Source organism: Passer montanus, unplaced genomic scaffold (genome assembly GCF_014805655.1).
Source record: "Passer montanus isolate IOZ18808 unplaced genomic scaffold, ASM1480565v1 scaffold190, whole genome shotgun sequence".
Lineage (NCBI taxonomy): Eukaryota > Metazoa > Chordata > Aves > Passeriformes > Passeridae > Passer > Passer montanus.
In genome coordinates this window covers 241,058-254,033 of record NW_024366481.1, presented here as the reverse complement: position 1 = coordinate 254,033, position 12,976 = coordinate 241,058, and the positions used below count along the sequence as shown (strand labels likewise).

Sequence of the window (12,976 nt, the reverse complement as noted above, 5' to 3'; positions counted from 1 at the left end):
TTCAACACAATGGCAAAAAAAACCCAAACATGTTAGACAAACAGAAGAAAGGAAGTATGTGAACTTCAGTCAGTGCTTTTAGAATATTTATGTAATATTGAGTATTTTGTTTTCTTTTTCTTTTGGTCCATATAACTTGTTATGAAAAGATTTGGATGTGCGGTAACAGTTTCACACATGCCCTTCCATTTCCATAAAGTGTTCACTGAAGATGTAGAGGATACTGATGTAAAACCTGTGGCCAGATCTAAATTCTTAACAACTTTTCATGGCTCTGTTAAGTGAACTTCACTGACAATGTCAAACCATCTCCCTCAGTAACTTAGCTTGGAGATGAGATATCTTTGTGCAAAGGTGCCTTCAGGGAGTCCAATTCAACAGTAAGGTGACAAGCCATGGTGAAACAACTCCCAAGGCAAAGAAACAGCATTAGAAATTTATTCAGAATATAAGAACATTTGTAAAATACGTATTATAAATGCCTCTGTATAAATAAATGCAGTTTTTACAATTCTATATCAAATGAACACAAAATAGCTATTTTACAGCTGCTTGGAAACTAAAAGGTAGCAACACATTGAAAGCTAATTCAGTAAAGTGAAAAGTTTCTCAAGTTACAATCCATGGTGCAGTACACTGGAGGAGGAGAAAACGCTAACAAAACCAATAGAATATGACATGAATGCAAACTTAAGTCACATGTGCTTAGCAAAAGCTAACAGTACATTCAAGCTGGTGAAGATTTATACATCATAGAATTAGAAAAAAAGTTAATTTCTTCTGAGCAGTCTGTAAAATACAAAGTTTCATTCACTCTGGTGACTTAAGAAAATCAAAAAAGTCCAATCATTAATTCATGAATGGACTTAGGTTGGCAAGAATCACCTTTTTTTTTTCTTGCTTTGCGAATTTATTATTTCTGCAACAAGTTTCAAGAGAGTTAAGTTGCTGTAACTCACGGTGCACTGCACACTCAGGTATTTCTGGTGTGCAGGTACTTCAAAGTTGCATAAAAGGAGTTTGAGGTTTATATGGCATTTTTTTCTGAGGGTTGGTGCCATTTTAATGGGGTACACTGGAGCTGAAGCTGATTATCACTAATGAACAGTTTTCACAGTAACATTAAACCTGTGACCACTTCCCAGTTGATCCTTTCCAGTATGCTAACAAATGATGCAGTAGCTGCTTGCTGAGGCAAATAAATCAACTGGTGGTCTGGCAAACTATGGCTACTGCTGAGGCTGGATGGTACCAGTATTGCTTTTTCATCTACAACCTTTATGAGAATAAAAATGGGAGTGGTTTACATTTACTGATTATTTATAATTTATTCTAATGCATTTCTAGAGCACAGTTGGCACAGAAGATTTGTGCTAAACGTAGTGAAATAATCAGCAAATTGTCAGGCGTGGAAAAAACACTGAGGCTGCAGCTTTTTATGCCTCTGAGTATCTGAATTTTTTAATGGAAGAAAGTCTTCTGTGTGAGGGTGCTGAGGCACTGAGTCAGGTTGTCCAGAGGAGTTGTGGCAGCCCTATCCTTTGAATGTCCAAGGCCAAGTTAGATGGGGCATGGAGCAACCTGGTTCAGTGGAACATGTCCCTGCCCACAGAAAGAGATTGTAATAAGATGATTTTTAGGGTCCTTCCCAAACCACTCTGTAATTCCATTAATCAAAATAGGGGAAAAGAAGAGTCTGAGAGGCAGCTCAGTTCTGTCCTCTCCAGTGGAAGGTATTTCACATGGACATTCTGAGGTGACCTCAAGTCATACGGGTGTTTCAGATGCTGGAAGACCAAAATGTAACTGCATTTTTGCCACAGCAATGGTGGATACTTTGTGATTCTTCAAAACAAGTGTGCTCAGCTACCAGTGAAGCTGATGGCAAACCCCCACCCTCCTGGGTGTGAGAAAATTGGGCCAGAAAAGGGAAAACACCATAGAGGGCTGCTAAGCAGAACAACAGAGACAGAAGAAATCAATATGCCTCCTCCCTCTCAAGAGACTCACTTGCAATAATTTCTAGTCACATTATAAATTAAACAGTACAATTATTCTGAGAAAGAGGACTGATCAAAACCAGAACATCACTCCCTAAAAATTTTGAAATCAGCATAGTTTTAATTTGCTGTTGCAATCAACCACATTTGATGCTGGCTTTGTGGATGATGTACTAGACTCCAGAGAAGTAGGAATGACTACTCTAAGGACAGAAGACAACAGCAGCTACAGTGGTAAGAGATGGAAAACCAACTGCTACACTTCCAGATGTAAACAAGACTTAACAATAATGCCACATTCTGAACACAAGTTCCCACAACTATGTTGTCTGACCTAACTCAACAGCAGGCAAAAAGAGTCCTCTCAAATATTTCCTTAGTACTAGTAATGGGAGGCATAAATGAGAAAAGTTATCATAATTCCAAATTCACTAGTAAAAAACTTGAGGTGCAACTCAACATGTAAAGCAAAAATGATAACCATCTCCTGAAATCAGATTCACTGAAAATCAGCCTGGAAAAGACAAAGCAGAGGCGTAACACAGCAGCAGGCCACCACAGTGAAGGGACTATAGCTTGGCTTTTTAAAACACATAGTTTTTACGTACTCTGTCAAAAAAAAAAAAAAAAGCAAATTCTGAATATAAGAGGTGCTATGGCAGACTCCTGTATTTTGACCCCCACAGAAATCAACCTGATCCCCATGATTTGCTTAATGTTCATTAACCTAACAAGCCAAAATTTGCACTTCAGTCAGTTTGGTAATACAGTAATATGTGATTTAAACAAGAGAATGTTAGCAGTAACAAAAACTAACCTAGAAAAGCTGTAAGACTTCATCATTCACATTCTGTTTGTGGCTGGATATCCATACATCTACACATCTATAATTTTGTGCCTATGTATTCAATATTAAACAGGTACGTTACTTAAGTACCTATTTTTGGTCAAAGAAAGTATAAAAAAGACATTCTACCTCTTGATCACAGTAAGTTGTAGTAAGCACAACACACATGACAAAAATGGCCCAACTTCTTAAACAATACCTTGGATATAGCGTATATAGGAAGAAAAAACGTCTTCTATGTTGCAAGCTAAGTAGTTGCAAACACCATGCAATATAAATACCAGGAGGTCTTCTGTAATTTTTTACCCACTCTTGGCACAGACTGTGTGTGCGGCATGGTGAAACCCACAGCCTTTGGCCCTCTTATGCATTGTAAGAATTACACTTTTGTCATAATTGTCAGAGATGCAGCTACACTTTATTGTTTTTTTCCCAAATCAACAGGAGTTTTCCTACCTGATTGCACTGTGAGCAGCAGAATTGCAAGCAGGGTGCAAAGAAAAAGCCAGCCAGGCTGTCATCCCCATTCTGCAGCTGCCTCTTTGGTGGTGTAACCACAGCAGCGAGTCATGAGGGTACACTATGGACTTGAGTGCAGAGAGAACTCAGGGACTGGGAAAACTTCCACATGATCTCCAAACTACCCAAATGAAAACCTATTAACATGAGTTATTCTGCTGTGTGACACTGTCACCCATGGGCCACTGATAAAATGGAAGAGAATACAGACATAACAACACAGACAATGTACACAATTATAGCATTATAATTCAGGCACTGCCATTTTACATTATGAAACAGTCCTTAAGGTTAACACTTTTATTATCCCCATGATACCTCTCTGGGATCCCAGAGAAGGAACTTTTAAGTTTTGTCAGCATTGACAATCAGAACTTTTAACATCTGAAGCTACCTAAAAGTCAACCTCCAAAAGAAAGAAAGCTGTAATGGCACTAAGCACCCTTTAAAAAGATGCATTTAAAGTGAAGTTTCATTGGTGTGTGGTCTGGAGTTCTCTTCTTCCAGTAAAGCTATTCTTTGTTTGAGCATTCTTACTTGGGTTTCATGTCTCTCCACCATGGCCATCATTTGTGATTCCAGTTTCTTCAGCTTATTTTGATGCTTTTTCTTTGCTTTTTCATAAGCTGCTACCAAGTTGCTGTTAAAAACACAAGGCATACAAGGTAATTCAAATAGGCTTGTTTCAGAGTAAGTGCTACAAAAAATCTAATCCAAAGTCCCACCTTCAAGGAATTTCAAAGGCTGATCCCCTTCCAAAATTTAGCAGTGCTTTAAAATGGATTAGATCCGAACCTTGCTGATCTAAATCCAGATGAATGCTAATGTTTCCGTCTTTCCTGGGGGAAGCACACACCTTTTCCAGTAAACTGGTAAAGAAAACTTTCAAAGAGGCAGACAGAGGTTGCTGTTGACGACCTCTTATACCACTGTTTATGAGTCAAGATATGAGATCAGATGTGAATTATAAAAACATTGCATGGCCAGAATCTGCTTAGAAAGTCAAGGACTGATTTTGCATTATTCATTTTAAAGAAGTAACGTTTACATTCAGAGGATGGCATCCTGTGCTTATCTGGTAGCTACTGAGTAGTTTCTGTGCCTCCACCTTGACTGGGTTAGAAAGCTTGGGATGGTGCTGCTTCTCACCACAAAGGCTTTTAAATGCAATTTAAGGAAAACCACATAGTGAATCAGAGGCTGCTTGCAGGAAGGGCAGCTACAGTTCCCCATATTCCTAGGCCATCCAAATACAGTACAAGAAAAATGCTCTGACTGAACAATGGAACTTAGGTATGATTATGCACACTGAGGTGTGATTATTAATGAAGAGGTTGGAGCCAAAGAAAAGGGAGGAGTTAAAAACAAAGTAGCAGATTCTTTTTTTTGTTTGCTTTTTAAATTGTGCAATCACTAGTACTAACTAAATTGAGATTACCCTATTTCCCTGCTTTCTGTTCTTAACTGTGTAGTTGTCAGTGACCTACATGGGAGGTTTATACCTCCCCCTTCTCTAACTCTTAACACCCTGGAGTGTTGACATGTGGATGGAACGTGAGGGTCCTGAAACTTCTCTGCAAGGTAAGTGGAATATTAGTGTTTTGCAAGAACACAGCAAAAATAAACTAATAGTGCATCCATCTGCTGGTAGATCCTTTACCTGTTTGCCCTTTTAAGATCATTAACAAATTCTGCAGACTGCTGATGTCTGACTTCACTGCTCTTTGTGAGTCTCTCCAAAGCACTCACTAACTCCTGCACTCTTGCTTTCAGTTTCTTCTCCCTGGATCAGGAGAAAAGGAGGTAGAAAACTATTTTCAAAACAGAAATAGTACTTCAGCTTGGAAGCATATCAACAATTGTCCTGCACTGCGCTGACATGCTACAAATATTTTCCTTACTATTATTAGGATAATACAAGAGGTAGTTCTGACATTAAACTTTTCCAAAGATTGGTATTTATAACATTCACCATTTTAGAATTCAGAGAGAGAGCAGACAAAAGAGTAAACTAACTTCTCTAGTAGATCACGGTGCTGTATGCATTGAATCACACTACGAAATAAGATACATAATAGCTAATATCTGTACATACTTACCAATGCTGAACCAAAAGCTAATTACATGAAGTGTGACAGAATGGAAATAAGTTATCTTATAACACTTTCACATTACAAGTATCTCTTTGAAGGAAAGAAAAAGTGAACAAGATAGAAGTTCTGAACAGAAGCAAGCATTACAGCTAGGGGATTAAGCTGGTTTTAAAAAGCATTTCCAAGGTAAGCACATGGCACGAGGCAGGTGCTTCTTCCTGGGAAGCTCCCTGCTCCAGAGCTGGTGGCTGATGCCTGCTCAGCCCACTCCTACAGACACATGGGGCTGCTCCAGGAGCTTTTCTCTGTGACTCAAACTCTGCACAGATAGCCCAAGGAAAAAAAGTAAGATTTGGAAGGAGGTAAAAAAAAAAAAAAGGTGTTTTAAGAACAACATGGAGCTGGGCTCAACTGGGACACAGATTCTGCAGCATCAAATGTGACATGTGTGTGTTTACATGGAGTCTGTGCTTTGCTGCCTAGAACCACTCTGCAGTGATCCACCTCTCTCTCCTGCTTTGTTGCAGTGCTGCTACATGAGTACATTTGTTTTCACCTCAATAACAAGACAACTGCCAGCTCCCATATAAGCCAAATGGGAATGAATACTCTGAAGTTTGTGATAGCTTCCCCAGCTCTGCAGAGACCACAGGGATCCTCCTGGAATCCCAGCTCAGCAGCCTGCAGTTCCCAGGAAGGCCTGGATATGGCAGCCTTTTATCACTGGAGAGAGGGACAGCGCCCAGCTCCAGCAGCAACAGAAGGGCTTTCACAAAGTCAGCTGGGGAAATATTCCAAGTTAGCAGTCTATCCCAACAGACTCGATTAACAAGGACATAAGAGGGCCCTTGTTGATGAAGAATCATCAGTATTCTTTGTATGTCCCTTCATTGAAGGAACATGCCCTCTGCTTTCAAGTAACACAATCCTTCTCCCTCGCAGTTAGAAGTTCACTGCCATCCACACCAAATGTAAATTTTAATTTTTATATTCTACCTCAGCAGTCAGAAAGGCTCAGCACAGTCTACAGCCAAAATCTGTTTTCTGCAAAGAAAACAGGAAGGAAAAGGGCCAGAGCACAAACAATAAAAGGTCACATGTGGCAGAGGCCAGACCTAATTTGTGGCATTGCACTACAGATGTGACAGAACAGAGTAGGGTAAATTTGGTGCCTCTCTGCTCAACGGTTGCTACATCCAGAGGTTCCGGGGAAGGCTCAGTAGCACCATTTCCAGCATGACAACCTAGTGTGAACACCAAGTCCAGTGGAATAAACACCCTCAGTATTTAGATGGGCAGAGAAATCTCAAAATCATGTGAGGTTGATTTAACAACATGTCCAAGAAAAGGTATCCCTGTGGAAATGCTGCACACAGTCCCACGTGAAAGAGCCCTGTAGAGCCACAGCTCCCTGCAGCTAAACTGCTTCACACACACCTGTTGTAACAAAAGCTGCATGGAAAAGAAACACAGTGGAAAGACTCGGAGGAACTTTTCATGCATGGTAAAGTTTGGTTGCTATGGACTGTTACCTGATAAAACAATGATATCGCCTTTTGTTGGTTTATCACTCACACCTTTTAACCAGCCCTGTTCAGCCCGAACTCAGCTAAACATCAAGCTATATTTCTTTACATTTGGGCTAAAACATCCTCGTCTTGCTGCTTGTGAAAGACACAGAGCCAGCAGAGTGGTAAGCACCCTATTCAAGCTACTTCAACAACTTTCAGGTGCCAGTTCTGAACCTTCTGAAACAGGAAACAGTGGGTAATACTTCAAATATATAGATGACTCAAATTTACACTGGCCCCAGTAAAATACATGTATTTCTTTTGGCTTTTCATGATGTCTTGAAGTCAGTGAAACAGCACTAGATAATACCTACTCAGCCTTAATCTCATGGAGAGCAATAGGTGGTTTGATTGCATGTTCTGAAATGTCTCAAAAATCTAAAAAAAACCAACACACAGGGATCTACTTTTACACCCTTTTACAAATTTAAAACTGCTTATCTAAATATCTTTATTTCAAGGGACATTTCATGGAACAAGTCACACCTGAGGAGCCACACACACAGCAGCAACAGCAAATGCAGAGCAAACACCTTGGGTTACTCCGGAAAACGAAGATGCACTGGGTTAATGACTATTACACAGCAGAACATGTAAGGTTTTCCCCCGGGTGCTGCATCTTCTGTTCAGAGCAACAGATGAGAGACCTCAGAACTGTACATCACAGGCTGGTAAGAACCCTGTGCCTCACAAGGGTTACTCCCCCTGCTTCCCTCAGTTTCTATCACTGATCACCGCAGTTTGGTCAGAAACAATGTCCACACTTGTTTCTCTTCAAAACTGACTGTATAGTTAGGCAGTGAATAGGAGCTATACTGAATCCTGAAGTGTTGTCCTGAAGAGATTTCCAGCACCACAGCACTTTCCTGACTGCAGCATGTGCAAAATCAGCCATTACAGGGCTTAATATGGCAGAATATTTTCAATATTGCATATGAACCATGTCTCTACAATGAGAACATGTCGAAGTTGCAAACCAGGGATGGAACTGCGCTTGATGTGACAGACATATGGAACATCCTACTGATGTAGGAACAGCCGGCTGCTGCCAGACAGTCTTCCAGAGTCCAAGATCCAAACTCCCATGTAAGCAGACACACCAAACTCACACTGCTATCATGCCTCGGGGGGGAATATGGACCTCTGTGTATCCCAAGAAAGCAGTTATCTGTGTATTTTGATGGGAAGAGGGAAGGAGAAGCTAGAGGTTTTCAGAGAACACAAAATCTGTGAGCCACTCACTCCCAACTCTACTGGACTGCTCCTTAACCCAATAGCTCCTCCTCCAAGTGGCTACTGCAAGCAGGGGCAGCAGAAAACACAGCCACGACACTTCATGCGCACAGAGAAAACAAGCAACTATTCCCAGAAGAGGGAATGAGCCTGTGATCTGAGGGCATGGCTCACTTCCAGCACAAGGGTTCCCGGCTGCTGAAAAGTCAGCTGGGAAAATCCCTGACTGGTCCCTTTCCAGGGAAAAACTCAGAATGAGTGTATTCAAGGCCTACAGTCTACAACATCCACTAAAAACATTATTTTCAGTGAAATGACTAATATGCTGGTAATAAAGGCTTTTGTTTGGTATTTTCGCAATCAAAACACTCAGTGGGCAGCTGCATAGTGGTTTTCAAGGTTTTTTTGTTTCAGGATGGCTGAATAGGAAGGGGCTAACTGGTGTTCTCTGGTTTCAATGCTACCACTTTGGAGAGTGGGGAATTCTGCCAGGGCCATAAAGGAAACTGTTTCTGTCAATTTGGCCTCCACAGACTGACACCATGTTTCATACAGGGTAATCTAAGCAAGGTCATGAGCACCTTTTATTTTCCCTCCTGTCTGGGCTTTTCCAGACATGTTCAAGTTTCGTGTGCTTGAAGTCTTCCCAGATTTTCCTGCTCTTGCTGATTTTATTGAAAATTCCCCAGTGCTGCAAACAGGAAGCTGCTCTTCTCTGCCATGCAGAAAGTTGATTTTTCTGCCCCTGGCTTGGAGTGCACCCAGCTAACTCCCCTTTTTGTGAAAGCTACCACCTCTCTGCCCTGGGGTCAAAAGCACCACAGCTCTTGCCAAATCTGAAGCAGAAGAGGAACACTGAGCTCTCTCCAAATGAAGAGGTGAGAAACATTCCCAAAGCCAGGCAGAGAACTCTTGTCATTCCTAGGGCACATCTTCTTATCCATCCAAAGAGACATGCTGTGGGCAGATGCCTTCAATCCTGGCTCCCCCTGAGGAGTGGGATGACCAGGTTCAGCCCAGCACCTGCCCCTGAGATCTGCAGGCACAAAGCCCTGAGGAGCAGCACCAGCAGCAGACAGCCCAGGGGGACTGAGAATTCCTGGCAGAGCTAGCCATGCTGGAAAAGCAGTCCCAGGCCATGGGGGATGGGGAAGGGGAGGGAGGTAAAGCACCGCCTGCACGGTCCATAGCTATCTTCGAGGCCTCTACTTTAAAGGGAAGGCACACACCTCCCATTCCACACTCCACTCCTACTCCTTCCCTGATATCCTTCTGTTATAGTGAGCCCAGCACCATCCCTCACTCCCCTCTCTGACTTTTCCAGTTGAACAGGGTGACACATAATTGTTTTTCCTAGGCATTTGACTCCTCTCCTCTCACGAGATAACAGCTGGACATTTAGAAGGAATGCAGATAAATTCTCTCTTCATCAGCAGTCTAAACTAACATCTGATGTATCTGGGCTGGCATGCAGAATCCCCAAGCTAATTCGAATGCACACTTGCCTCACTGGTCTGGCTTGGCCTGCTAAGGGAAACAACCAGAGAATATAATAAATGTTTTAAAGAGGCAACAAAGCAACACTACACAAATGCCAAGAGAGCCACCCTCTTCGAATGCCATGTCTTCCTGGCTCACCTGCTGAAGCACCACCCATGCTTGCCAGCTACCTGTGCACAGGAAGCATTCCCTGATTGCAGAGGTGACAGAGAGTGCTTCAAAAATCACTTTGCTGGTGTAAAATACTGTACTGCTTTTTTTGCTAATTGCCAAGATGCTCAGAACAGATCTCAAAGACAATACCACAGGCATGTGTTCACCACCTGCAGTGGGGAGACAGGCCAGGTGTGGTCCTGAAGCAACATACTGGCAGTATGAGAATAGCCCTGGAGGGAGGCAGCAGCATGCCTGCTACACTCACTGCTCAAACCTCCCACCCGGCTTTGTCAGCCCAGCCTGGAAGCTCTCCAGAGCTGGAGCTGTTTGGAGTTCCCTGTGATGATTATATCGAAGTGCATAGCAGCTCAGCAGTTCAGATAACCATAGGGTGGTAGGAATGACTTACCCCATGTCAAAAACTGAGAAAAAGACAAATCATGGCTGTTTGTGAGGCATATGGTAAAAATAGTTCCTCGAGGTGCTTTTAAGGAATCTGTCCCTGGATATCACCATGAGTCAATTCTCTTCTTGTGAGAAGGTTTTTTCTTAGTGGGACTCTCCAAAGGGATTTCCAGAGACAGACCGTGCCTTCTGAAACACCCCCAGGAGCCAAGGAGAAACCACAACAGGATACTGCACAAAAAAGAGACATCTCTGAAATCTGTGATGACTGCAAGCCATACTAGTGTCTCACTTTCAAATGCTGTAGAGTTGCTTATGTCCTTATTTAATTGATTCGGTAATTGGAGAACAGAAATAAGCAAACACTGACAGAAAGCAGCTGATGCATCAGTAGGTCCAGAACACAAACCTCTCTCTCTCCCCCCCTGCTTTTACCCACTGCATGTTTGTCCCGTAGCTGGGTCAAAGAAAAGTCTAAAGAGTAATTTTAAATATGAATGGTTATGATATGTTTTAGGCATTTCTATTTCCATTTCTGAGACATCTTACTGTGCTCAGCGTAGGCTTGAATTTCAATGATGTGACTGCTGCTATCACGAAACTAAGGTCAGCCCTTGAAAATATTCAAGGTTAACATGCCATCACATGGAGTTTACGGAAACTTAAAATAAAGGAAGGTGGCTTGATTTCTCTCTCACTGACATTGTGTCAGGAAGCAGTCACTGCCATGCCTTGGCCCAGTTTTCTATTGAAATGTTTGCTCTCTGAAAAGAAGTTTGGCACAAAACACATTTGCAGTCTTCAGAAAGGGATAAGGACGTAAGAGTGCAAGAAACATTGTACTGTTTCAGTAGACACCAGGAAATTATGGTAATAGGATGTGTTTTTCATGTCCTACTAGAAATACCTGCAGCTTCCACTCAAGAAAGGTGGGACCACAGCTCTGTGCAAAATGTACCTTTTGTTAACAGAAGAAGAGCTCTTTGCCAGTCCTACTGATAACTACTAATTTCCTCTCTCCACAATGACTTCACAATTACTCACTACCTCTTAGTTTAGAAGTCATCAGGCATGGTAAATAGAAAGATCCTTTGCAGTGTTGCCAGATGGAAAGTCACTCTTTTGTGAGGTAGATACTGAAACATGTCTAGACTGACACAGTTCATGTAACGCTGCACAGCCATCAAGATCATAATTTTGTGTCAAATGATGATGCAGCTGAGGTCTGAACAGTCAGTCTAGTTTCAAAGTGTTTGCCTGCCATGGTCCTTGCCTAGTACTGCTAGATCCTTCCTGGCCAAGCATTTTAATGATTTATAAATGAGTCTCTAAATGTATTAATAAAATACAACCCTATTTTACAACCCAAAATACAACAGACAGGAAAGCTATCAGCAGCTAAAAATACAAGCATAGACCATAGGAGGATCTCAACGATCAAAACATTTGTAGCTAGGCTTAGGGAGAGGAAGAAGTTTCAGTCCTGCCAGCTTGGCCATGTTTCACAGAATGAAAGTTGAAGAAAATATCTTCTTAATGGAAGAAAATATAAGTTCTATCATCATTATCATCAGCCTTCTAAAGCAGAATGGAATTGTTACTGCCTCCCTCCTGCCACCTATAATGCATTTACCTGCATTAATGCATAACCTGGCATGTGTCTACTGAGTTACAAACTCATACAAGTCATGTACAGTGCTCCCTACCCTGGCCCAGCAGAAGAGAACAAACCAGCATGGAAAAGAACTCATTTAGGGTCTTCCCTCAGAGACCATGTCATGTGTTTGATTTTGGGGTATTCAACGAGATCTTGTCTTATAAAACTGGCTTCTGGCACAATCATTCAAGTGTCAGCACTAGGCCATGAAGCTGCTGAGAACACATTTCTGCCCTCTCAAGAGCAAGGTATTTCCTGCCAAGAAGCTTGTTTATGGATGTGTCAGACTCAAGAAAGAAGAGGCTCTGTGCCCATTAAAGCACTTCATCATTCCATTAAGAAAAAAGAGAGGGAAAACCAAAACTGTTAAAGGCTCTGGCAGAAAGCATTTACATTTGGCTGGAACAGGGTATGTCGGAATCAGTGAGCTTAGCTTGCAACATCAGAAACTGGTGTAATAGATGTAGCTTTAAGAGCATAGGACTTTAAGATAATTTAGATTTCTCCAGTTAGCATAGTGACCATGTAAAAGACAAGTGAATTCTGTAAAATGCTGGTAACGGGTTTTAATGTTGACCACTACTACAGGAAACCCTGAGTTGTTCTAGAACAAATATGTTATGACAGAACAGCTTCTTCCTTGAATTTCTGCGGATGGGCACTACCAACAAAAGTTTCACAACATGCTACTGGATTCCAGATTTATGAAAATATCCACATCTGCAGAGAGAAGCCAGCCAGGATTGTTCTGCTGCATGGCCATTAGCAGACTATGAGCAAATAAATGCTTCCAAACTATACCAGAACCCAAACCATAACTATGTCCTGATGTTTTATTTGGGTCTCACTCTGTTTCAATTAACTGAGAAGAACCTGACAATTTAAGAGCAACAGAAGGACAGAATGGGTAAGTAACAGAGGGGGAAGCAGACAGAGCTTTAGTCTCTGTAATAATGGGATAAAGAGGGGACAGGAAGCAGGGCTGCTGATTGGTA

The 12,976-nt window shown here is 41.8% G+C and overlaps 1 protein-coding gene across 2 annotated transcripts in view; it reads right to left on the bottom strand.

Moving 5' to 3' along the window:
• Positions 1 to 422: 422 nt before the first annotated feature.
• MCC (MCC regulator of WNT signaling pathway) overlaps positions 423 to 12,976 on the bottom strand; it is a 180,540-nt gene continuing 167,986 nt past the window's right edge. For both annotated transcript variants that reach the window (XM_039706390.1, XM_039706391.1), the window contains 2 exons: positions 5,027 to 5,149; positions 423 to 4,006 (listed from right to left, as the gene is read on the bottom strand). In XM_039706390.1, coding sequence (XP_039562324.1) covers positions 3,826 to 4,006; positions 5,027 to 5,149 — 304 coding nt within the window. In that variant the 3' untranslated portion in view covers positions 423 to 3,825. The remainder of the gene's footprint in view (positions 4,007 to 5,026; positions 5,150 to 12,976) is intronic.